The following is a 27,299-nucleotide window of genomic DNA, read 5'->3' as shown; positions in this document are numbered from 1 at the left end:
CGGTGCATGCCTCTGTTCCTTTGTTAAGGAGAGAAAGGGACCGAGAGGAAGAGAGGGAATGAATGAAAGCCACGAGGAGAGAAACGAATGCTGAATAAATGAAGGTCACAAAGAAAGAAAAAAACAGGAATAAATGTGGAAATATAAGAAAACATACCAAAAGAGAATCTAAATAAAGAAACGCAACATCAGTTTAGTGCTTTATATTTTCCTCAGTGTCTGCCAGGTACTAATGAAAATAATGATACAACAAATAGGACAACTCAAACCCACACATACACACGCAAAAACACTAAAGAGGTGGTGCAGGAGAATTTTAATGTGCTTCTGTTTTACCCATTGCCCTTATTTTTTACCTCCCTACTCCTTCTGGTATTTCCTGCCTAGTCTCTATTTTTCTTTTTATCCTTTCATCACTATCTTCTTACTATATCTCCTTTCCTCGTTATCCCACCTAATTCAGTGACTCCACCACTTTTTTCTCCTCTCCCCTAGTATTGATATACAACCAATTGCAATTATCATACTGACAACTGATTAGCAGACTGATAGAGCACAGTGATCGACCGATACTTCTCAAAGTAAGCCTCCATGCACAGAAAGTTGAACAACATAACAGCATTATCCTCCAGCTACCTTGGGTTATTTTTCTTAACATGGCTATTTAAGGTAGTACAGGTGTAAATTAACAGTTGCTGCACATGTATCATCAAATGAGTGCAAATCACATGCGCAAATGCACCTTTGCCTCTGTTCAACTCGATAGCGAAATGAACCGTGTGGAAAAAGTCGGCCTGAGTTTTCCCTGCAAACAGCTAACCATCGAACAACAGCCTAATCTGATTAGTGAGATATTTCACACACTGCTGATTGGGTTGTGATGACACTTTGGGAAAAAGGCACATCTCACAGCAGCACACTCTAGCATTTTCAAAATTACACTGATTGGCCCAGGGGGGAGGGGGGTTATGAGTCAACACTGTGCCATGTCAGTCATGTCATAAGAGCTTTCTCCTATGGTAATTTCCCACTTGTAAAGACCTATTTTCACTGCAATTACTCAACAGTGACAAGAAAACTTTGTTTTTAAGCATGTGAGATAAGTTTCACTACAGTGATGTAATTGACACAGGTCATTCATTTTTCAGTCCATCTATTGAACTGATACAATAAACTTTTTTCCTCTCATTTGCTCTCTTCCCCTCTTCCACCTAGCTGGTCGTGGTAGATGGCTGCCCCTCCCTGAGTCTGATTCTGATTTCTTCCTGTTAAAAGGGAGTTCTTCCTCCCCATTGTCACCAAGTGCTTGATTACCGGTGAATGCCTGATTATTGTGGTTATCTATCTAATTTTGTAGAAATCCTAAGGCAAGGGTTGCTTTGAATTGGTACTATATAAAGTAAACTGTACTGAAATTAGTTTACAGAGTTACAAGTCCAAACAACAACACATCTAGCTCTATGACTAACTCAAACAGGCCACAAAGACAAGTTTATAGTTTATAGCCGATCTCAGCCCATTCTACACATCCAGTTGGGGGCATTAACCTTGAAAGCCAACTAGGAGTGACCCTTTAAGCTTTTTTCTGAACTGAGTGGTTCCTGTCATATTTCATGCATGCTTATAGAACAAAATAACTGGGTTTGCATGAGAAGTTAGTGAGGGTGGTCACTGTCTATGCAGCTACTTTTGGAAAAACCAGTAAACTATTCTAATGGTTGTTAAATCACGTCTTTATCGATATATACTGCCGTTTCAAAACTGGTTTTTAATTAAATCAAATGTCATCTTTATGGGGGAAAGACTTACTAGTGCTTCGACCAGGGTACAGACGCAACACATCTAAAAGTCATCTTTCAGCCCACCTTCATCCCTGCTCCTCTTTTCATGTTTCATGTTTATCTGTTCTCACTCATGCCCTCTGTTGTGTTCTGGATCTTGCTGCTGCCTTACCAATCTCATCTTTACCACATATGTGCGAGAAACGAATGGCCAGAAAGTCCAAGAACAGACCCGACCTAACAAATATGGAAGATCGACAGTCTTCTTTGAACTCTATCATAGTCCTAACTTAACTTAACAATATAAATATTAAAAAAAACCACCATAATATGTAATTATGTTTTCTGCAGCATTCTGCAATGAGGAGGTTCTGCAGATTTGCTGCCTCTATAAGGAAATCAATGAGGATAGTTTCACTGTTTCCTTTGCTAAAAGTTTTGTTGATTTTCTTTCATAGACTTGCCAAGCTGAAGCTTTAGAGAGTATGAGCAGCATTGTATCACCTTTTGCTGTCTTTGCTCAAGGGTAGTTCTGTAGCCCCACAATAACACTTACACTTGTTTATTCTTTCCATTCATCTCTTCTTTTCCTTCCCTCCCACTTTTGCTGTAATTTACAGATTCTACATTTATCCATCTCTCTGTCTCTCTCTCACTGTTGTCTTCCCATTTTCCCTCTGTGTCATTCACACTTTGTCTCTCGGTGCCAGACAGTTAGCACTAGGGGGTCTGTCTGCATTAAAGGCAAAATGATTGTGTAGACTAAAAGAAAAAAAACATGTGTTATTTATGTCTATTATGTACCAGTGGTTTGTGATGACTGCATGCGCATACATAAATATGCACACTTGCCAGGATAGGTGCAAACACAAAAGCACACTTTTAATGTATCACAAACATGAGTGTTCGCACACACACAGTATCCTGCTGCTTTAGCCTTCACTGCTGACGGCATATGGGAGTGCGCATGCATGTTTGCACGGGGGTTTTGGCAACCCGTGAGATAACAAATCGATGCGATACGGTCTCGGGATCAGGATTTGAGGTTGGATTGTGGATGTGTTTGTCATACTTGTCTTTTCTCTGTCTGTTCAGGTGATTTGGTGTGATTTTTCACATTCACCACATTGTCGGGAGCCTCATTCATGGCGCCTTGACACCGCTTCCACAGTCCCGTCCCTCCATCAGAGGAAGGCCGCAGTGCTCTGTCATGCCCCCCCACACCCACCCCCCCGGGGGCACTGGCCTTCCCCCAGCTAGCGCCACTATCTACCACTGCTACTTGGCCAAACCAGGTGAGTCAAGAAAACAAAGAGCAGATTAAGAGGGACAAAATTGAGTGAGATTATGAAAAAAAAAAACAAGAAGAGAGGAAAACATGCTGTTCCTCTCCTACTCAACTCCAGTCTATTTTATTCACGTCTATTGTACTCCAAACTATGCATGAAAGGAGGAACACTGTCTGTTTTGACAGCTGCTAATATTTGCATGCCAGCATGATTGAACACACACATACCCACGGACATGTGCGCACTCAAAGGACAAGGGCACTGAGCATACTGTGGCCACGTGCCAAGGCTTCCACAGAAATGCCACATTACTGTATTAATCCAGCCAGTGAGATGTAGTGATATGATATTTTCTTTCTTTAATTCACCCTATCGTTTCTTTTCCGAACCAAGATTTCCTTTCCTTTCACTTATTGTCCTTGTTTTTTCTGCATCTCACTCCTTTTTTCACCTGTCACCCTTTGCCTCTTCCTTTTATTCCTGTCCATCCCTGCATCCAAGTCTCTTTGGACCCATTATCTTTTTTCTTTTTTCCCCCCTTCGTCTCATATTGCGGGTACACTCAGTCAAAACAAAAATCCATCAGAAGTCGGGTGGCATAGCAACAGATAGGACAGCTGTATGCGTGTGTGTGTGTGTGTGTGTGTGTGTGTGTGTGTGTGTGTGTGTTGTGGAGCAGACAGTGGCACAAATGGTTCTCACTCTCTGAGAGATTCCAGCCAATTTTTCAGCTAATAGGCAAACACAAGGGCACTCCTTTCCTCTTTTGTTTTACATCATGCGCATGCTGAAGGAGCACATGCTGTAAATGAATGGCTTTACAAAAGAGAGAGACTAAGAGAACAGGGATCTTTGTCTTCCTGTTGGCGAAGTAAGGTATTATTGGTCCTGAGGTGTCTGGGGGAAAAAAAAAGACGCCCCCACAAACTGCTGTGTAACACCGAGGACACTAAATAACAGGGCAACACTATGTGTCTGAACCTCCAAACACCCACACAGAAACTCTAAGTCAACAGATATGCCTCCCTCTGAGCTTCTCGTTGTCTCCATACCAGCACCTTATACCTCTTCCTTTCTCTCTCTACCTGCACTTTACATTTTCTCCAACCTTCCCTCATCTCCGTATTTAATTCAAATCAGTTTAACTCGGATGCCTGCGTAAGCTTTAGTAGCATATTTGCTGTAGGGTCTACTCTAAGCTGTTCAGGAATAGTAATTCCTCTAAAATATTCTATCTGTCATCAAACGTCTCAGAGCCTTTCCTTGCAATTACACTGAATTAAAAAGAAGCACGCTGTGTTGATGCCAAAGCTCTCTCTCAGTTAAGATAAATGCACTTGATCGGCACATAATGTGCATTACAAATATTTCCAAACTCTTTGAAAACAGGTGTTTTCCCTGTCTTCCCTCTGCTTTTTCAATGTTGTTCTGTATGCCTCTTGCAAAGCAAAGGATCTCCCTCCGCTCTCTCCACTGAGGCTGTAATTCAAACACATACATATACTATATAACTTACTGAGAAACGGATATATCGAGAGTAGGAAGCAGTAAGAATTTCATTACATCAGCGCCAGCAATGACAATCAAATCATGAAGCCCACGTGTTGCTGAAGAAGTTCATTCAGAGCTAGAATTTGACAGGGAGGATTTGAAACTACGTGTTTCCACTGAATTGTCATTATAATTCTGCACGAACTGCAAAATGCTGAAGAACCCAAATGGTGTGTACAAAGGACAGAAACTGGATTAAGAAGAAAAATGGAGAGAGACTTTTGGGAAGTGTTTGTATTCTTCAGCGTCTGCTAGTTTTGGCCTTGATGGATGGAGGCTGTGGCAGACATCTTGTGGGTGTTTTGCAGTTGTTGTGCCAAATAAAATTATCAAATGCAAAAATGTATTTAAATGCTTTACCCTTTTTGTCTGGAAAATTGATACTCGGATACTAACTGACACTAAAATGACTATAGGATTAGATATTTATTTGCAACAACGCTGATATCAACAGTGCCACCTTCATCCTATTGACACAGAACTCCCCCCATTTTCATTGAACCGTTATCACAACCTGGCCAGCACACACGCTAACAAGCTGTTTAAGTATTAGCAATTACCCACATTAGCTGCCATTATCATTAAGGTAGTGGCTAGCAGCTATGGCTAATGATAAAGTTAATGTGCAAGCTAGGCAACAAACATTATCAGGCCTGCTCAGCTGTAACTGGCAATGTTAATTTAACAGGATAACACAATTATTTGTCCTTTAAAAAGTGTTATGTTTCTCTTAAAGTCTCAGATTAAAGGAAAGAAAAGTTTATCAGCAACTACACCGAAACAGTGGCAGCCTACTTTATCAACTCTATTTGATCATCTGAAAATATGATGCCAAACCACCAGAAGACAAGAAATAAACCCAGCTGCATGGTTCATGCCATGCATTTGTACAAACCACTATCACATTACTTTAAAAACAATCCCCCTTGTGGTATTGAAAACGGTGTTAAGTATTTTTCTGGGTATCTGTATCAAGTTCGAAATTCTTGTATGGTAACAACCCAGATATCTATCTGGACTTTTATATTCCCTGGTGAATATACGAGCTAGAAAAGCATGCACTCCACAAGTTTGACCGAAATCCAGAAATACTCTAAATAGATACACTACACCATCAAGAAACGTTAAAGAAAAATGGCTAAAACGGCTAAAAGAGTTTAGACATGACAGTGAAAGAGTTCAAGACTTAAAAACAAACTAGAGGGGGAGAATATAAAATGAGTGACACAAAGTGAAATGCAGGGAGCAAGAAAAAACGGGGAAACAGTGGGGAGTAGAGATGAGGAGGAAGAGGGATGTGAGATCAAAGAGGTGTAGTGAAAGAGAGGAGACAGTGAGGAAGAAGGAGGAGAGGCGAAAGAGGAGAACAGAGAGGTCTATGAGCGGCACGGAGACCATATGGTGCCTCCAGGACTCCACCATCCCAGCAGACTGTGAGACTCTTCTGACACATACACACACACTTGCACACAAGAAGGTATCAGTTAATTCCTACTCTCTCTCACACACACACATAAGCATACACAGGATCTGACTGTGAGCTTATGTGTTTGTTCCAACCCCAAACAAAGCCCTGGCTGCAGAGCTTCTAATCAAGAGAGTGATAGTGAAAGAGAGAATGACAGCAGTTGGGATTTGGCTTTGAACAGCGATATAATACACTGGCTGGGGTTACAATATTTGCTTGGAGTGAAGCCATAATACCATGACTTAGCATTATGCTTGGAGTACAGCTGTAATACAGTGCACTGACTAAGGGTGTAGCATTAGGTTTGGAATTTAGCCATCACAGTTAGTTTAGCCGCTTCAAACTGACTGCCATTAAAAACAGTAAAATGGCTTCAATGAAAAGTACTTTTTGGTCGACCTGCAGCAGCTACCAGGTTGTTAAACTGATTGATTAACAAAGTGTAATGATTTAGGGTCGATTGTAGGGTAGTCAAGATGCATACCAAATGAGCTAAAATGCCCTTTATCTCAGAGTCCCAGGATAAACTCCCACTCAGCTAGACCTTTGCTGTTTGTCATTCCCTGTTCCCTTTCCCCCCCGTTGCCTATCTCTGCTGTGCTGTCTAAATAAAGGCGAGAGGCAAGAAAAAAAAAATCCCTACCACCAGGTGGTTAGTAGCTAGTGGCACTTTTCAACCCTGCTGTGATGTTGGGTTTGGCATGAAACCAACCGCAGTGGGACACTGTGTGTGTGCAGCATTAGGGCTGGAGTAGAGGATCATCCCTAGTGTTATATGAGACTGGAATGACAGCTCGTTGGCAAACCATACAAAGCATCTGGCTAATTCAAGTTTGCGATCAATAGCTATTTTAATGTAACTCATAGTTATTTTTATAGAGAGGCAAGAAATAAATAAATATCCTAATTATTAAAGTCAACAAAAAACAAAATTGCTTCATTAAAGTAAAATGAAAGAGGATTTCTACTCTTTATTGTTTCTTTGTTCTATAAAAAAAATGTAATTAATATTGTTCCCCTTTACTCAATTTTACTTCAAATTTTCCATATAAACTTTTCATATTTTCTTATATGTTATTATATTTTATTGGGTTTTTTTTCTGTGCATATGTAAATATCATCTGCTAAAGGGTCACTGTGGCTTGCTCCCATAGCCAGCTTATTAGCTGTGTCTTGTAATATGGCGATTGATTGTGGCGAGCTATAATCTAGTTTGTTGTGGCCCTAATTTTGTGACAGCTCGGCTCAAAGGCATGCAGAAATCTCCATGCATATACCCGCCAGCTCTTTCTTTTTTACCACTGTGTGGTTAGATGCAGGTACAACAGGAATGTGCCAGATGAAACACACAAATAAATGGTCCTGGCCTACTTTCAAAGGACACTGGCAGGGATAAATCCACTGGATGGTGTTTGTGGTGCAGATAAATCCTAAGCCCCACAAACAGCATTTTAACACTCGCCAAATGATAGAGATACAGTATCACACTCACAGCACATCTAGCACAGATCTAGCTTGACACTGATAAGCTATAATGATCATAGCAAGGCTATTCCTGACAGAAAATACTCCTTTCCTGGCTAAGTAATCACAGAAAATGGCTGATAATGGTCCTAAATTAATGGTCGATAACACAGCGTTTTGAGATGTCCTCATTTAGTCCTTGTGAAAAAAAATAAAAGCCTCTGAAAAGGTCATGCAATTAGGAAAAAAAAAGATTTCTAGCACTTTGGAACTAATTCTAAATTCAGGATCAGAGCAGCTACTTCAGACCATTCTAAATTTATATATTACAATCATATAAAAAGGAGGGTTTTTTTCAGTCCTGTGACTGAAGTTCACTCTCACTGCTTCCACAAGAATTAAGGGGGTAAGGAGCAGCCAGGTGCTGCTAATTAAACGCACTTTAATTATTGATTATCTATAAAAACAGATGTTTGCAGGTCTGGAGCATTCAGGTGTGTGTAAACACAAAGCTGCATTTTTCCAGGGAGTGGATGTCTCAGCAAATTCACCCCAAGGTCAGACCATGCGGCTGCATCTCATACTTTCCAGGGGTCAGTTAGCATGTTACAGGTTAAAGTTTATGACAGTACAATTAGAAAAAGACTGAACTGAACAAGCGTTCAGTTCAGTTCAGTTCAAGGGAACGTGGCAGCACAGCTTAAGTTCGCAAAGTTGCATCTGAACAAACCGCAAGACTTCTGCAATAGCGTCCTTTTACAGACAAGAGCAGACAAGTATTCTAATGTGAGGCCATAACATTTACATGGGTCATGCAACAAGACAATGATGCCAAGCACAGCAGCAAATCTCCAACAGAATGGTTAAAAAGAATCAAAGTGCTTGGATGGAGTACTGTCTTTTTTAACAATACTGTGAATTCAATTCTAATTATATGATGCTAAAAATTTAGTTAAAACACATTTAATTACAAAATAGCCAACTGAAGATTCAGAAAAGAAACTGGCATAAAAACCACAGCATGACAACTATTTCATATATAGAAGTTTGCGTGTGTGTGTCTGCGTGTGTGTGGATCAATACCATCTGCCTATCCATCCTGTCTGAAGAATGAGTGGGCATACATTACGACTTGTCACACATCCAAGGCAAAGTGTATTCTATTCCTGTCACGTTGATGCTGATGCGACATCAAGAGGCGGACGTCCTTCTTTTTCGTTCCAAAATTTGAATGTATTCAGCCTTGGACTACAGCCCTGGTGACTGGTCAGTACATAGTGCATCAAAGAGCTGGTGTTGCAGTGAAGTACCACGTGCAGCAGCTCCAATGAAGGTGTTGACACTGCCTGAAAATGATGCTTTCTTTTGCCAAAGCATGAATTCGTGGATCCCCCCCCCAACTCCTTTTTGCTTTATCTCTTTGTCTTACCTGCCACTCTTGCTAATTAATAGCCACTATCACAAACAACAATGTCAATGCATGTCACACGCTCCCACGAGGCCCACTGTTGTGTGAAGGAGCACGTGTGCCACTACAAATTGATACAAATAGCAGGAATTAGAGAGGCAGATCGGCCTACACATTACCCACTCCCCGCTGCAAGTCAAAATAATGATACTGTCTTACTGCCGCATCACAGGAGAAATGGACAGGGGAGAGAGACTGACACAGCAGGTGGGATAAAAATGGAGAATGAGAGCAGGGCTGGAGTAAACAGGAAGGAGAGAAGAAAGGGAGCAAGAAAGAGAGAGGGAGAGGTAATTGGAGGTAATCCTACCGGAAGAAGAGGTTTAAAAAAAATCAAGATTTGCAAGAAAACACTCTCTCCTCTCCTCATCACAGTGACAGCAGGAGTACAGCCTAAACCCCTACACTGTGTTCCTGCTTATCCTTAAATGCTACCAGTGTGTTTGTGAGTCAGTGTGTGCGACCATTACTTCCTGCGTTTGGTTAAGCGATTATAAACGGATGTGCCTGAAAGTCAGGCGGAAAGGTGCATGACAGAAAATAGATAATGTGGGGCAAAGAAGAACTTCTTTCCTCTCTTATCTCCAATAACATTATATGACTGATAATGTAGCTGTACTGATTGGAGCCTGACATTGTACAATATCTATCTATCTATCTATCTATCTATCTATCTATCTATCTATCTATCTATCTATCTATCTATCTATCTATCTATCTATCTATCTATCTATCTATCTAAGCCAAAAACACATGTAGTGCTGCAGTGTATTGTGTGTGTGTGTAGAGGTATTAACACACGCAGTCACACACACACACTAGCTGGCTATTTTCTGTCTGCTAAGTAAATAAGGTCTTGGGTTACAGTTGAGATCAGGCATATTATAGCCTCTGAGAAATTACATGGATGTTGCTGCTGCTGCTGTAGAAAAACAGGCAACACTACAATTCATGTTCTGATGTAATGCAGATGGTTGATTTCACGTTATATATGACAGGTTTTAAGATATTTGTTGTGTGCCATTCAACTTCAGGAAAACCACACTAGTCACTAACTGTCAATAAAATGCACCAAACACATGCTTTAAATGATATATACTTACATAATAATATATAATATTTGTACAGCATTTATCATATTTAAGGTGATATGAAAATAAAAACAAACAAGGATTAAAGCAGATTCAATAACTTCAATACAAAATACTGAAAGTGTGCGAATGCAACGGATTCATAGAACTACAAGGGCAGGTTGCTTGTTTAGGTTGGTTTTTTCCCCCCCAAAATACATTTTTGCCCTTTTCCCCGTTGTTGTGAGAAGACAGTGGACAGAAGAGTAGAAAGCTGGGAGAAAGATCAGGGGCCTCGGGGCAGATTCCAACCTGGGACTCTGCATTAGCCTTAAGGGCACATGAATCACCTGCTTCACACAAACCAGTGCCCTTACCCAAGCGTTTAAACAAACAAAACAGTCACGGAAAAAAATTAATTTGTACATTCAAAAAGCTGTAACCAGTAACAGTTTATCTGATTTATCATCTGATCACAAAATTAGCTGGATGCCTGGATGAGCACTTTTGGGGTTATTATCTTATTCGCATAAAGGTGTGCTTTAACGTTATATCAAGGGCGTTATGTGGTATTGGCAATTGTGCCAAAAATTAAACTCTAATAGCAGCAATGGATTTGTTTTAAACTCCGAGCATAATGAAAAAAAGAGTGAAGAAACACGGGCCTGTGAGTCTGCTGCGCGGAGGACAGCTGGTCGTCCTCGTAACAAGATAGCAGCAAGTCTGTCGCTTGCATGGAAAACAGCTTGGCCCTTGGTAACATACAACTGGGCCAGTAACAGTAGTGCCGGAGCTGATGACATCATTCCTGGGTTCAGTGTCACCCAAGGGCCCTTGAATATAAACTTACAGGCACAAGAGGCCCCTGAGGTGTCAAAAGCCGTTACCTTGGAGACATTGTCAAACATCGCCAGGTACACAGGACTGCAAAGGTCATCCGATACTGTAACATGTAACAACGATACTGTACTGCTACAAAAATTCAGAAGATACTGTAAAGTAACATATTCATCACAACATACAGTAATGCTATTAGTTTCACTTCTTAATTCAAGAAAAGAAATAAAATAAACATAAGGTGAGTCTGAGAGCCTGGTCAGCACATCAGGGCTTTTTTCTTTCTTTTAAAAGAAAGAAAATTGCTAGCATTGTAATAAAAAAAAAAAACAGTTTTAAGTGGTTTTAAGTGGCATTTAATTTACTCAAACATAAATATATGTCATCCTATCACATGGCCTGTTATAACAGGAAAATGCATTTATACCGTTCAGTGAGATAGTACAGGCTCTTTGCTTAAATGCCCAAAAGCTCGATTTTGAACCAGAGAAACTTAATTTTAAAAAGCATTAAACTTACAGCAATAAGGTATTTAAATATAGTAGTGTAACAACATTAAAGAAACAGAACAATAGTAACCAAAAAAGTGCCTTTTTAGTTTACATCAAGAAGTTACTGTCTTACATTAAACTGTAGTTTCAAAGTACGTACAGTGCAGAACTTTTGTCCGTTTAATTAAAACGTGCATGTATTTCCATGCGTATGTCAGCACCAGACCAGCCATGACCCTGCAATCCTTTCCATATACAGAGAAACTATATAGACAGAAATCGCTGCCAGGGAAACAACTGACTGCGCACAGAAACACAAGGACACACATGAATATGCAAACATACACTGGCAGGGATAATCCTCTTTCAGAGATTACTTACGATAGATATGCCATTTGAACTCTCGCACAACTTCAAACACAAAAACCAGCACACATACATTGTAAATGGGTGGGCAAGCTATCATGTTAATTAAAAACAAACAGCTCTAATGATCAGTCGTTTTATTAAAATATAATTGGAAAGTCGGAAAAGAGGTTAAGAAATATGCATTTTCTTCATCAAGAGAAACTCTTCAGCCTTCATTAACAATTAAGAATGTGCCTATTAGTGCACAAACACACTATATTTTCATTCTAATATGCTAAGAAATATACATGGATTTGGAATCCAAGGCAGCAACCATTGATTATTAATACTTCTCAGGTTTGAGCTGCTTGGTGTCTAAAAGTTTCATGACTGTCACTTCTGACGAGCGATACTGCCCTTAGAGTTGCCTTGATCGAACACAAACACACTTCTGCATTTTAATGCTGCGTCTTAGTTTGTTTCCCATCGCTGAGAGCATCGCCAGCCCACACTTCCCAAGAATGTCAGCGCTTTTACGGATTGTGTTAGGGAATTCTTATAAAAGATTCAGTCTGAAGTCTGTTTGGATTGAGCTAAACTGCACAGAACCACTTAACTTATTTGGAAAGAATTCTCCCTGTCTTCCTCTAAATGTGGCAGAATATTTCCCTCCCTCTGGTTTGGCTGTGTGGAGCGCTGCATCAGAGAGGATTTGGAGAAGCTAAAATAAGCCAAAAAAAACAACAACCACCACCTCCACGAGAGCAGCTAAAACCACTCATAAATGTTGGAAGATCTGCTTCAGCACTGAGGGGAGGGTTGCAGCGGATGAGTTATAATGTACAGTAGCAAAGGGATGGGAGAAGAGAGGGGCGGTGTTAGGCAACAGATATGAGAGAGTGGAGGAATACCTTTGCAAAATAAAGCAAACGTATTGGTAAATGGCCTGTATTTATATAGCGCTTTACATATCCAGTCATCCACTCATTCACACACTGGTGATGGCAAGCATTGTAGCCACAGCTGCCCTGGGGCGCACTGACAGAGGCGAGGCTGCCGGACACTGGCGCCACCGGGCCCTCTGACCACCACCAGTAGGCAACGGGTGAAGTGTCTTGCCCGAGGACACAACGACCGAGACTGTCCAAGCCGGGGCTCCAACCGACAACCTTCTGATTACAAGGCGAACTCCCAACTCTTGAGCCATGATCGCCCCTTTGGTGCACAAAGACGACCGCATTTTGAAAATGTGACATTATATGAGAGGAGAAAAATAAACACAATTTCTCTCTCTCCAGCTCCGTTCTGCTCTCTCAGTTGTATAACAGTGCTTCTACCTTGGAGCTACATTATCCTCGCAAATCTCCTGCACTACTGTACCTTTACAAATAGCTCCAACCTGTTATGGGAAATTCAAAGCCAGTGTATAGCAAAAGCCTTCTAGATTCCTACTGAGCTGCTGGAGTGAAAGCCTGGCACTCTAAAGCGTTTCCACTACAAAGTCAGACGGCACAGGAAGCTTCGGGATACTATAAAAATCTCTCCTTTTATCCATTTGTGGAGTGGAGTTAATTTTTCCCAGAGATTAAGATTATACTGTAGGATAGAGAGAGTTCTAGAGCACTAGTACTTTTTTATGAGGGCACAGCCTTCACTTGCTGAAGCTCTTTGGATCAGAATGTAAAATAGGGCAATGTCCTGAGTGAGGGAGGTCATGTTCTGTCTGGAAAGGAAACTGTGAGAAAAAAGGGACTATTTCTGCACCAGTGCAAGTCTAAATTCTCTTAATCATGTAATATTATGATTAAAAGAATTATGTAAAAGGAACAAATGAAGTGCTTAGTTAAATTTATCAAGAATGAGGGAAAGTAGCTCACAAATAAGCTAAGAAACCAAAATAGCAATTCTTGCTTGGAAACAACTTTAATTGCTACCATCATCTAAGAAATTCAAGATTTAAAAAAAATGGGGGAATGAGCTTTATTTTGTCTTGCAAAGTTTTTAGATGAGAAACTCTATACTACTTTCACATGATCAGAAGTTGGTAAGATCACTCCCCAGTCACACAGGCCTAAAGAACAGTTAGCAAACCATCTGGCAATGAGAGAAAAATGTGTATTCCACTATTACCTGAGTTGTTTGATGGAGGCTGGTGAAAGTCGCTGTGAAATCAACTGCTAAAGTCCAATTCACCATATCTGGAGACAGGTTAGTGACCCTCTGGAAATCACTAGAGTGTATTCCGCAACTGGTTGGAGACTGGTTTCTAAAGGCTGCCGGCAATCACTGGCATGAAATTGGTTGCACAGAGGTATGTGTTCCTGTGCTGGTAGTAGCAGTAAGTCACAGCGTTCTCAGTTTCTGGTTTGTGTTTTACTAATGGTTAGCAGTTACTTAGTTAGTTTGTTTTCAGACAAGTTGATGAGTAAAATGCAAAATATGAGTTGCCAAGGCAATCTGATAGTGACAAAAGAAACTGCAAAGTGGATCTGGTGCAGTTTCACCTGGTGATAGCCAGCAACTTTAAGCAACCGGTTGTGGCACACAGTACATTTTTCCTTGGTGACAAGATTTTCCAAGTGGTTGCAAACTCATGAATACCCAGGCAGGGGAGGAAAACAACTAGCTTAGAAAAAAATCATGCTCTCTAAAAAATTGGTATTTTTCTTGGATTTGAAAAGAAAAGAGGGGCAAACAAGAAGCAATAACTTAAAAAAAGACCTTTTAAGATATTTGTTGGATGATAATTGTTAGAACAGGAAAATTATAGTTCTAAATTACTGAGTGCTGACTTCTATTTAACTGCTGTAGTTTTAATTATATTGTAAACTCCGAGTGAATAATCTTATTTTAATTTCAAATCTGTTTTTGGCTTTTATCAGTAACATTTTAAGGCTATTAAAGTTTATCAGTAAAAAATAACTGAAATAAAAAGCCAATTCTGTTTCACAATGATGCTTTTGTTTTAGGCTTTTGTTATAAATCAAGCACATTTTTTTTCTTTACAGTTTTAGCTTAAATAGTTTAAAGTTTTAGAAAAGACAATAAAATAAATTTTGAATGAATATACACTGATTATGATTTTGGCTATAGCATTTTATCCTATAGAATAAAGCTCGTTTAGTGTATGTGCTCAATAAACTATAACAATTTGACATGAGACTACAAATACGTCCATTAATACATTTATCTCAGCATCAGTCAGCCCTTCATTCCATTCTGAAGGACTTCTCATTTATGATTAATTAGGCTAAAGTTCACTTTCTGGTAGTGAATTTCCTGGTTTTCTTCCTCACTGAAAGTCAATTTAGAACCAGTTCAAAAGGAATAAAACTTTATATTATTAATGCTCTTTCTCACTGCGCCATAACAAACTTCATATTTTATCAGTAATGAGATACAGAAGCCCTGAGGAAAGAAAAGCGGCTTTAGAAGAATGATATGACTTTCATATCACTCATACCTTCTGACCTTCATCATGTTGTTTTCTCTTTTTTCAGCTATGTGGTCTGGCAACCAAAGATCTATTTCACTGAGATTTGTCATATTCAGAGCGTTAAATGCCATCTGAACCACTGTGTGTGGTGAGGGGGGGAATGAACCTGAATGCAGATAAAAAATAATATAACAACAAGGGAGTGAGCGAGATTTAGTGTGGCAAAAGGGAGTTGTGCGCTAAAAATTAAATGCTAATAATATGCAGATGATGCAAGAGATGAAATCTGGTGGCAAAACAAAGAGTCCTGTCAGGATGTAGAAAGTGCTGTGTCTGTGTCTGGAGTATAGACAAAGTGGTTTTCTTAATATTACGCTTTGTTGCTGCTTAACACACAAACACATGCCCACACACACATACACTCACACACACTCATGCACAGAGAGAGATAAAGCCTAAGTCGTGCCGATAAGCAATTGGATGGAAAGAAAGTCAGCCACTGTAACGAGACACTGAGGGAATACAGAGCAGTGCCGAGAGACTTGGAGTGAAAGGGAATGAGAAAGATAAAGAGACTCAAGTGGGAGAGGGAAAATTATTGAAGGGAGAGAGAGACAGACAGATGTTAGGTCACACAGAGAAACAACGAGAAGAAGAATGAGTAAAAAAAAAAGTTTGAAGTAATAAAAAAAGAAAGAACAGTGAGGAAAACTTGAAACAAAGAGGAAGGATGTAACAGGAGAAATAAACAGAGATAATGAGCAGAAATGACGAAATGACGGTAGTCTGCAGGAAAACAAGGATCTGAAAGTGAAATAAAACAAAGGGGATTTCCCTCATGAGATGCACACAAACACACACAGAGAGAAGGGAAAGAGAGACACGGTAACTAGTCTGAGTCTTGTTTTGGTTCAGCTGTGATAGTTCAGGCAGAACATGTTTCAAGTTTGCATGATTTCTCAGATTCGTAGCGGAAATCTCTTCTGCAACTTTCAATCAGACAGCGATGAATCTGATTCTCTGTGCAGTTTCTAAAACGATTTCTAAATCATGGAAATTAAAAATCAAATCAAAAACCACTTCTCCGAGTCTGTTTCCCTTTCCTCTTTAATTCTCGTTTACATCTTTCTCTACATAAAACTGTACAGTTCTGTGTATTTGACACAACTTTAACATCCTCACTGGCATCAAAGATAATCATTGTTTCTGCTTCCTATTAACGTCGTAGATTGAGAGGCTATTTCACAGACACTTACCATGGGCTGGATAATGATTCTTGCACTTACTTTCTAATTAAAATCATAATCATAATTTACACTTTCCCTCCAGTCCCTTCCGGTTGTACACATAATTGAAATAATAATTCACAAGTGTGTTTTCTCCTTCCTTTGCTTCCTCCCTCCTTCTCTCTTCCCCCCAGTCTTCCTCTGTGTCCTCTGCCTCCTAGCTGCATTGCTGCCGCCAACCTGCTCCTGCCCTCCTCCCTGTCTCTGCTCCTCGGACAGCCTGGTGGTGGACTGCAGAGGCCGGGGTCTCTCCTCTCTGCCTCCCTTGCACCTCCTGCCTCCAAGGAGCCGCTCACTCCTGCTAACCAACAATAAACTCGCCTCGCTGGGAGCAGCTGCCTTTGCTAACCTCACTTCTCTGGAGGTTGTGAAATTTTTCTTTGCCTCAAAGCTGAACATGTTGTGGGTTGTTGTTACATTGTTGTTCATCACTGTGTGTGCAGCACAATAAGTGATATTGTCTGGCAGATCTTATATTGAGCAAACTGCAGAAAACCTCTGATATGAGTCTGAAAAGTTAAGAAAAAGTTGACATTTTCAAGGTTTTGCAGGAAAAATTTGCATTTACTGTGGCTGGCAGCAACAAAACAATTGATAGTTTCTGTGCAATGAATACAACCTCATTAGTTACAACACTTGGCTGCTCTTTATTTATGAATGTCTCTTATTTACCATATCAGATAGAAGTAATTGCTTCTGTTTCCTGTCAAGGCTTAATGTACAATGAAACGTTTGCAGTTTTTGATTAATTCAGATTTTCATACCCACCAAAACACCACTAGTTATTTTACACATAAGTGCCAGATTAAGTTAAAGATATTTGTAATACTCAAAAAGATCATCAGCTACCACCAGTGTCTAAATTGTGCATAATTTGCATGTGTTTTTTAGGAACTGGACCTCTCTAATAATTACTTGGATAATTTACCAGCCGGATTATTCAGAGACATGTCCAACCTGACAAGATTGACTCTGCGCAACAACTCCTTAACAGTAATGGACAGAGACCTCTTCCAGGTAGGCACTCTAAATTACACAGCACCATACTTCGTAAAGCCTTCAACACTGCTCACTAAATACAGAATAAATGGCATTATTCCAACTACAAATCACATAGGACACTCAAATATTCCCTGCTAAAATGCATGGAAAACCTGTCTTTGTCTTCCGTGTACTGGGTGATATGTATTATCATTACAGTGTACTGAATGTGACTGAAAAAGAAAACAAAGCTGATACCACAAAGCTAAAGCTTAAGCGTCTGGATTTGAACTTCACGGGCTGTGCTTACTCGAGCCAACCTGAGCAGTTATACTTAAAAGATTGGGCCCCTGTCCAGGTGTTAAATTAGTAACAAACCATTTTCCCAGCACTTTCATCCACTAAATCAGAACAGTCAGTAGGATAAGTCTGTGTCATCACTTCACTTGGAAATGTAAATTAAAATCAGTAGCTGCCAGTAGCTACATGGCAAAGATGTTTAAAGCCAGTGGGTTTTTATGAAAAAAAGTGCCCAACCATCAAACAAAGGCCTGCTTTTGATGTTTCTACAGGGTCTGAGCGGTCTTCAGAGTCTAGACCTGTCATTGAATGGTCTGTCCACAATTCCTCTCGGCCTACTGGATGAGTTGCAGAGCCTAAGGTAGGTACACACCAGCATACATTCATTTACACTGATTTTAATCGGGTGCTCACTTACAGGACCAAACACTAGAGTAAGATCACGATCCAGAATTATGAACAATGTAATATTCCCTCATGAGTTACAAGGTCAGAGTCGTGGATAATGTTCCAGACGGAGAGCGCAGAGATCTTAGTTAACATAATCAGAAGATTATAAGATTATTGTAATTTCATAGAAGAAGGTGAAAATGTTGGAAACCTTTCTGAAGACACTGTGTCTATGCTGACCAGCTGGCACAGAAACTAAGCAGCACTACTCGTGTTAGTCAGGCCAAGGCAACAATGTTGACATAACCAGTAAGACTGATAGTAGTAGTACCAAACATTTTCAGTAAATAATTCTGTTTTGTTTTTTTCCCCTCAATTTTAAGTGTTACATACCCATACAACACTGATTATTCTGATATAATTCTACTAAACTATTATTATTATTATTACTTTTACTCCAAGGTGGCTGTCCCTAGCGGGTAACAGGCTTCATGGTTTGGAAAGGGCAGCATTTGAGCCGCTGGCCAATCTGCAACACCTGGAACTGGGCCATAACCCCTGGGAATGTGACTGCAACCTCCGCGATTTCAAACACTGGATGGAGTGGCTGCTGTACAGAGGTGGCTGTTTGATTTATGTTACAAGAACTTTTAAAGGCTACGCTTGATTTGAACTGAGGGAAAAGGACAACAGGCTGAATGGGGTCACGAAGGAGTGGGCAGAAACGAGAGGTTATGTGGCTGGGTATTTGTTTCCATTTCTGCAACACCGTGCTTCTGGCTGTATAATATAAGCGCATCAGTGTGATAATGCGCATTAATGCGCTCATTGTGCGCTTCCTTGTACTGTATCCACGTGTCTCTGTGGGCTGTTAGTACATCAGATAACCGCAGCTGCTCTCCGCTCTTTCTCCTCATGTGTAAAAATCTACATTCACCTCAGTGCCTTGGGCCCCAGCTGCCCCGCTAATGAAGCATCTCTTCTCTTTTATGCTCTATTCTCCTCTCTGCTTCATTCTGCTCTCTTCTGCTTTGCTGGGCTTAACTCCTGCTAGGTTCAGTACACCTCATAGGACACTGGACATCATAAGATGAGCAGACAAATTGCATGAAGACATTTCATAGCTCAACATGTAATCATGGCAGTAGCAGTCTTGCAGAAAGTAAGACAAAGCTTGAGAGCAGCCTGTGTTGACTACTATATATGCATAGCTGTAATATCTCGAGATATTTGTAGAGAAAGATGTGTTTGTAAAAAAGTCTTCTGTCACAGGCTGAGATAAAAATCTGGGGGCTAAATACTCATTCTGTCTTTCTGTTTTGCATTGCTTTTATCTTATTGTTTCTGTCACTTAACCTGCCCTATCTGACAATGCAGATCAATGGCTTTCTAGCATGTGACCTTGTTACGAATACTGTGTTTGCAGGCCTGTACCCTCGTGCCACCAGTGGGAATTAGTGACTCAGATATTTCTCCTGTCTACACATGCTACCGCTTTTTGCTGAAGCCAGGCATGTCATCTCATGAATTATACAAGGGTTTAGTTGAGGCTATCTCCAACCTAGCGTTGCGGGCACAGTAAACTTGGTGTCTGTGAAGTGATGTATGACTCATCCCAGTGTTGGCACAGCCACCCCCGACCAAGTCTTTCCTACGTTTTCCGTTAATTGGTAGTGCTTTACCGACATAAGGCGCTTTATAAATGACCTCTCACTGTCCTCTTGTCTCTACACCTCTGTCTCTCTCCATTTAGGGGGGAAGGTGGATGCGGTGGAGTGCACACTACCGAAAGATCTGCGTGGACGAGACATCCGTGGTGTTCCGGTGGAAATGTTCAACTACTGCCTCCAACTCGAAGATGAGAACGGAGGGGGTGAGGGTTCTCGTTCGGGACAAGGAGGCGGTCCTCCCTGCAGCAGGAACGCTCTCAATCCCAGCGGGTCGACACCAGTTTCTGACAGCAGCGGCAGCACTGCTGATGATTCCTCTTCAAACACTGGAAGTGGAGGAACAGGTGGAGAGGCTCCACAGGACTGCACCCGCTCTCGCTACCGACCTGTAAGCGTGCGGCGTGCCATTGGTACGGTTGTAATTGCCGGCGTGGTGTGTGGCATTGTTTGCATAATGATGGTGGCTGCCGCGGCTTACGGCTGTATCTACGCCTCCCTGATGGCCAAATACCAGAGAGAGCTAAAGAAGAGGCAACCGCTAATGGGGGATGGAGAGGCTGATGGAGAGGACAGGGATGAGAAACAGATCTCCTCTGTTGCCTAAAGGATTGATGGCATGGGGGTTTGGCACGTCAAAGGCTTAGGGATGAAAAGGGTGAAAATTAAAAGGGCTCAAAGAGATGAGAGATGGAAGAGCTTGTTTTAAACACACAGACGGTTATAGTATCTCTCCCTGTGACTCTCAAACTGACACCTCTCCCACTTTTTGTCTTCCTTTCTTTTTCTATTTTTAACCTCCTCCACTCTGTCGTTTTCTCTAACATACTCCCTCACACACATACCTTATCTGCTCCCAGATTCTCTCTTCCATTTGGACCCGTTCTCACTGCAGTATTCATTCCCAAACATCCCTCCAACTCGCCTACCAGCCACCTACTGCTGTTGAATTTACCAGTATATTGGCTAGGAGAAAAAAAATTGGTTCCTCTCTCTCAGTATGAAACATATCATTTAAGTAGTTACAGAACACTCATGGTGCACGGTGAGCCAGTTTTTGTAAACCTGGGCTGAGATATCAGGGATTCATAATTTGTACGGTATTGACTGGACCAATATGAGAAGAATTTCTTGTATCAGGAAGTAGCCTGCAGTTCTCAGTTTATCTGTAACCTTCTCCTTCTCAGCCTCTCCAAAGCCAGTAAACCCCTCAAGAAACCAAGATCTGAGCACAGACCCGTTCACTCTCTTCTGGACTGATCCTCCTCTGATTTCTCCTCAACCTCCAAGACCTCAAGAAAGAAACTGACATTAATGAGGAGAGCTGATAGAAAATTAAGACGATTTGTAGATGGAAATCCGATCTACTACTTTATCAAAGGAAAGATACTGAGGCTAGATCTGATATATGTAACAGAAAACCATTTGGATTTACAGATGAGCATTCATTTATCACATTAGTGGGACTCTGGCCTGTTCGAATCAGACTTCACCTTTGCTCTGGATCTTCTGTGGACTAATTCAAGCCTGGAGGTATTCAAAACTGAAGCTGTCCATGAGATTCTGACTTGGATCTTATCAATCAGCTCAAGGAGGATTAAACCATATGACTGGAATGTTGAATTTGCTGTATTCACCTGCTTCAGAAAAAGCTCCTACTTGTTTGATGCTTAAGATGGTTATGATAAATGTCCGGACAGATCAAAAGAATCAGATCAAATCCATGTTCTGATGTTACTTGGACTATGCTTCTGGATCAAAGAAGATTACACCACAGTTACTGAGATCCAAAGGACCACAGACTTTGCTTTAAAGCACATGCTCTTTGTTCTGAACTCATTTTGAAACTCCTTTCACCTATCAGAGGTGAAAGTTTGCTACTATGGCATAAAAAAAACTCTGAGAATCCTGGTTTTCTGACAAAGACTACAAAAATTCATCTATAAACTACAAACTTCAGGCTTGTGCACTTTATTTCCCTAAACAGATTCCCTCTGGCCTCTCTCTTTCCGTCCTGTCCTCCTTCTTTCTTTCCAAGATGGATGAATTGCCTGGAGGGATTATTAAAAAAAGAGGGATTAAACTAAAAAAGCTGCTATTTTTACCCCTCCTCCTTCTCATCCCTTTATCTCACTATCTTTTTTTTCTCTATCCAGTGCTATTTGAGGAGGTTTTTTTCACACTCCTTAAAGACTCCATCCTTTTGTGCATCCCTTCTCCCATAGTCTTGTCTGTTTGTTTTTCTTGAACAGTCTGCAATATGCAATGGAAGTTGCATGAAAATGTCACTGCCAAAGAGTCCTTGTGTTTAAAAAGAAAACGTAATTATCATTAATTTGAGAGGAATCGCTTGATTAACACTCGTTTCTCAGTGCAGTCACAAAAACGGTTTGATTGTTTGCTCTTTACGTAGTGTTTTCATGAGTATCCCTATCTATGGCCTGGTAAACGTTATTATTTTACAGTTAGCAGAGTACAATAACTAACTTAAGTTCCCCCCATACTAAAACTATCGTTTCCTCTCAATTTTTGATTGGCTGCGAATAAACTTATATTAATAGTGTGTTATCTTATATCTGGGTATGATGCAGATAAATATTATTATACTAGTCTTCTATGGTGTGTTGGCCCAACAATCCAGAATCGTTTAAAGTAGCCGTTTACGGTTTTTCTGTACCAATTCATGATGTATGTGTTTTATTGTGTTAATGGCTTCTATGTTCTGTTTTAGATTTAAATATCTGTGTAACATTTCTTTGTTGTTTCCATTTATTTGTGTTGACTACCTGGTAAAGTTTCTGAAAGAAGCATAGAAAGAGTTTACCAGCTTATGCCTAATGTTAATCTGGTTGGGATCATTTGGCATAGAGCTCTAACATGTATTTTTTTTTTTTATTTAATAGCAGTGGCTTTATCTCCTACAAATATTTTTTCATAATGCGACTTAATCCCTGTTTGTACAGGATTAGTATTTCCAGGAGGACCAAATTATATCCCTGCGTGTGTATTTCATGCACACAAGTAAAGTCTGTGTTTCATTTAAATATACTGACATAAACTCTGGATATGATGGAAAATGTTGATTGGAAAGTACTTGTACTATAAATAATAACACCTACATTTTGACAGGTATCTACATGTTCCTTAAATGCTCCCAAATTTTCATTTAGAATTGCCAATGCATCTTCTGTAATCTTAAACTGGAATGAGGCAAAAAAAGGTGTTTAATTTTCCTAATTAAGTGATTTCCATGATGAGGCTAATATTATCACAGGAATTCTGTAGGTAGGTAAAGTAGGCATCGAGGATTGGACTTTTTACTTCACAAAGTATGGCAGAGTTGTTGTTATGATGAACGACTGGAAGCCCTTGGGTAATATTTCAATCATGTGCAAACAGAGTTATTTTAAAATAAGAAACAGTATTTGCATTTATGAAGATACTTTCTGTCTATATTGCAATTACAAAGATGTCAAAATCTGTATCTACAAGCTTGTTTTTAATGGATTGTTTTTACAATATAATAACTATGTTCAATATGTATTTAAGTTACAATGAGAACAATTTGGAAAAGGTCAGAAAAAGTAAGTCTAGCTCTTCTGGATGCAAGAGAGCTGACTGATGACCAGAAAGAGCATCTCATCATACAGTTCAAAACGCCTTGGGTGTACATTATAACTTAAGATTTGTCAAAATTTAATAACAATGGCTGCTTCACTAACCTGAAAAGATGCAGAAAGCGCTCAAGCAAAAGCAATTTCCAAATTAGCTTCACAGTGGACGTCTTCATGGATGCACATGCTGACATTAAATACTGTGTGATATAACCTTGAATTTTAGAGACTCTGAGGTAGCGCCGTAACGAAAGCAAAAGCTAAACTCTGTCTTTGAATCCAGAAACACTGTCCTCTCGCCCCCTGGTCTGCAGGTCTTGTGTTGTTTGTAGCTAAGTATCTTAGCTAGCTTGATCCTGTTCCTATAGTCTGTGTGCATAAAGAACAATAAATTCTAGTTTGTTACGTAAAAACTGCAGCAGCCATGATGACCAAGGGCCTCTGAGACTACACTGCTCAGAAATCTACATGTGTTGTCTTGTTATGATGATTGTGATTATGACAATGATGATATGAAGATGGTGATGAAGCATTTCCTAGTCAATATGCATTGTTTTAAATAAAAACATATCACACCTATGTCATATTTGCATTCAGACTAAATATAAGGTTTAAAAGAATATAAGGACTATTTATTTAATAAATTTAATTTGGATTAAAGAGCACATCAGCAGATATAGGTGGAATAAGTATACAATGTCAAAAACACATTAATTAGCCTATACCTTCATATATATATATATATATATATATGTTTCAGCTTGCAGGGGTCTTTAACCTGTTGTTTGCCCAGTCAGTAGTACCAGCGTGCTTCAAGACCACCTCCACTGTGCCAGTGCCGAAACACTCAACGTGCCTGAACGACTATTGCCCTGTAGCACTCACACCCATAGTTATGAAGTGCCTTGAGCGACTGGTCCTGGCACACCTCAAGACATGCTTGCCCCATACACTGGATCCTCACCAATTTGCCTATCGAAGCAATAGGAGTACAGAGGATGCTGTATCCACAGCGCTACACTGTGCACTCTCACACCTGGACAACAAGAATACTTATGCAAGAATCTTGTTTGTTGACTTCAGCTCAGCATTCAGTACAGTTATTCCCTCCAAGCTGATCACTAAACTTGTGGAAATTGGAATCAGCAACTCTATATATAATTGGATCATGGACTTTCTGACCAACAGAACCCAGCATGTTAGGTCATGCCATGACTGCTCTACCAACATCACACTCAACACTGGCACTCCACAGCGCTGTGTGCTGAGCCCGTTCCTCTACTGCCTTTTCACCCATGACTGCAGACCTAGGTATGGATCCAACTCCATCATCAAGTTTGTGGATGACACGACAGTGATTGGTCTCATCAGTGACAACGATGACTTTAACTACAGGGAAGAGGTAAAGCACCTAGCTGTATGGTGCGCTGACAATAACCTGCTCCTGAATACCAGAAAAACCAAGGAGCTCATTGTGAACTTCAGGAAGGGGAAGAGAGACACCCATGTCCTCATCTACATAAATGGCACAGCTGTTGAATGGGTTTTCAGCTTCAAGTTCCTGGGGACATCTCCATCTCCAGCCTGGTCAAGAAGGCCCATCAGCGCCTCTTTTTCGTGAGGACACTGAAGAAGAATGACCTGTCTGCTGACTTACTGGGTAACTTCTACTGCTGTGCAATAGATAGCATCCTGACCAACTGCTTCACAGTCTGGTATGGGAATTGCTCTGTTGCTGACCACAAGGCACTGCAGCAGGTGGTGAAAACCACCCAACGCATCACAGGGACTCCACGTCCTGCCATTGAGGATGTCCACAAGCAGAGGTGTCTATGCTGGGCACGCATCATTCTCAGGGACTATATCTTCCCAATAAACTCTTCTAGTTCCTCCCCTCCAGAAGGCTCTATAATAACCAGGTTTAGGACCAGCTTCTTCCCCACAGCTGTCACCCTACTAAACTCAGTCCCCTGCTGAACCTTTCCATTCACAGTCACTTAACCATCTACACTCCTCCTCCCCCTCATCCCTCCCAATGACCATGAACATTCACTGTTTGCTCACATTACAGTACGTACTTACACTGTTCACTGTTCAAGAGTGCTACTCTTCCACTACTGTAGCTATATTCATAGCACTCTGTAGATTACCACACATCGGTACCTCTGTATATTTGTTCATAGTACTTCTGTATATCTGCCCCTCTGTGTAGCAATATAGAACATCTGTATACAGTTCCCTCTCCGTAAATCGCTACCTTATCGTGGTGGAGGGGTTTGTGTGTCCCAGGGATCCCAGGGGCTATGTTGTCCGGGGGCTTTTGCCCCCTGGTAGGGTCTCCCATGGCAAATTGGTCCTGGGTGAGGGACCAGAAAAAGAGCGATTCAGAAGGCCGTTATGTGGAAAACATTGAGGGAACAGTTTACCCTGCCCGGGATAGGGTTACCGGGGCCCCGCCCTAGATCCAGGCCCGGGGAGGGTGGCCGAGGGTGAGCGTCTGGTGGCTGGGCCTTAGTCCATGGGGCCCGGCCGGGCACAGCCTGAAAAAGGGGATATTGGCCCATCCTCCCGCAGGCCCATCACCCGCAGGAGGCGCTGTAGCAGTCGGGTGCATTGTGTGCCGGGCGGCAGCCAGGAGCGGAGGCCCTGGCGGACTGATCCCCGGCTACCAAGACTGGCATTTGGGACATGGAATATCACCTCTCTGGTGGGTAAGGAGCCGGAGTTAGTGCGTGAGGTTGAGAGGTACTGGCTAGATATAGTCCGGCTCACCTATACGCATGGCTTGGGCTGTGGAACAAGGCTTTTGGAGAGGTGCTGGACTCTGTCTCAGTCTGGAGTTGCCCCTAGTGAGAGGCGGTGGGCTGGGGTGGGTATTCTAATATCCCCTTGGCTTGCTGCCTGTATGTTGGAGTTCTTCCCGGTGGATGACAGGGTTTGTTCCCTGCGCCTTAGGGTCGGGGAACGGGTCCTGACTGTCATCTGCGCTTATGCGTCGAGTGGCAGTTCAGAGTACCCAGCCTTCTTAGAGTCCCTGGGTGGGGTGCTGGAAGGTGCTCCACCTGGAGACTCTGTTGTCCTACTGGGAGACCTCAGTGCTCACGTGGGTAACGACAGCGAGACCTGGAGGGGTGTGATTGCCAGGAACGGCCTCCCTGATCTGAACCCGAGCGGTGTTTTGTTATTGGACTTCTGTGCTAATCACAGTTTGGCCATAATGAACACCTGTTCAAACATACAGTAAGTGCACGTGGCACCAGGACACTCTAGGCCTGATCTGAACCCGAGCGGTGTTTTGTTATTGGACTTCTGTGCTAAATCACAGTTTGGCCATAACGAACACCCTTGTTCGAACATAAGAGTGTCCATAAGTGCACGTGGCACCAGGACGCTCTAGGCCAGGTCGATGATCGATTTTGTAATCGTATCACCAGACCTGCGACCATATGTTCTGGACACTCGGGTAAAGAGAGGGGCTGAGCTGTCAACTGATCACCACCTGGTGGTGAGTTGGATCAGGTGGGGGGAGGACGCTGGACAGACCCGGTGCACCTAAAGCGTAGTGAGGGTGTGCTGGGAACGCCTAGCAGAGGCCCCAGTCCGTGAGATCTTCAACGCACACCTCCGGCAGAGCTTCAACAGCATTCTGAGGGAGACTGGGGACATTGAGTCCGAATGGACCATGTTCAGCATCTCCATTGCCGAAGCTGCTGCATTGAGCTGCGGCCGCAAGGTGGTTGGTGCCTGTCGTGGTGGTAATCCCCGAACCAAATGGTGGACACCAGAGGTGAAGGGAGCCACCAGGCTGAAGAAGGAGTCCTATCGGGCTTGGTTAGCCTGTGGGACTTCGGAGGCAGC

At 41.5% G+C, this 27,299-nt stretch overlaps 2 protein-coding genes across 4 annotated transcripts in view; one reads left to right on the top strand and one right to left on the bottom strand.

Annotated features, from left to right (window-relative positions):
- lrtm2a (leucine-rich repeats and transmembrane domains 2a) overlaps positions 1-24,025 on the top strand; it is a 31,084-nt gene extending 7,059 nt beyond the window's left edge. Inside the window, exons 2-7 of the mRNA XM_005927207.2 lie at positions 2,877-3,076; positions 16,624-16,853; positions 17,381-17,506; positions 18,043-18,131; positions 18,623-18,780; positions 19,914-24,025. Coding sequence (XP_005927269.1) covers positions 2,992-3,076; positions 16,624-16,853; positions 17,381-17,506; positions 18,043-18,131; positions 18,623-18,780; positions 19,914-20,434 — 1,209 coding nt within the window. The 5' untranslated portion in view covers positions 2,877-2,991 and the 3' untranslated portion in view covers positions 20,435-24,025. The remainder of the gene's footprint in view (positions 1-2,876; positions 3,077-16,623; positions 16,854-17,380; positions 17,507-18,042; positions 18,132-18,622; positions 18,781-19,913) is intronic.
- cacna2d4a (calcium channel, voltage-dependent, alpha 2/delta subunit 4a) overlaps positions 1-27,299 on the bottom strand; it is a 107,784-nt gene that overhangs the window by 45,234 nt on the left and 35,251 nt on the right. The gene's annotated exons all lie outside the window — the stretch shown is intronic.

This window comes from Haplochromis burtoni, unplaced genomic scaffold (assembly GCF_018398535.1).
Source record: "Haplochromis burtoni strain Fernald_Lab_line unplaced genomic scaffold, NCSU_Asbu1 Contig_98, whole genome shotgun sequence".
Lineage (NCBI taxonomy): Eukaryota > Metazoa > Chordata > Actinopteri > Cichliformes > Cichlidae > Haplochromis > Haplochromis burtoni.
This window is presented reverse-complemented; position numbering and strand designations above follow the sequence as displayed.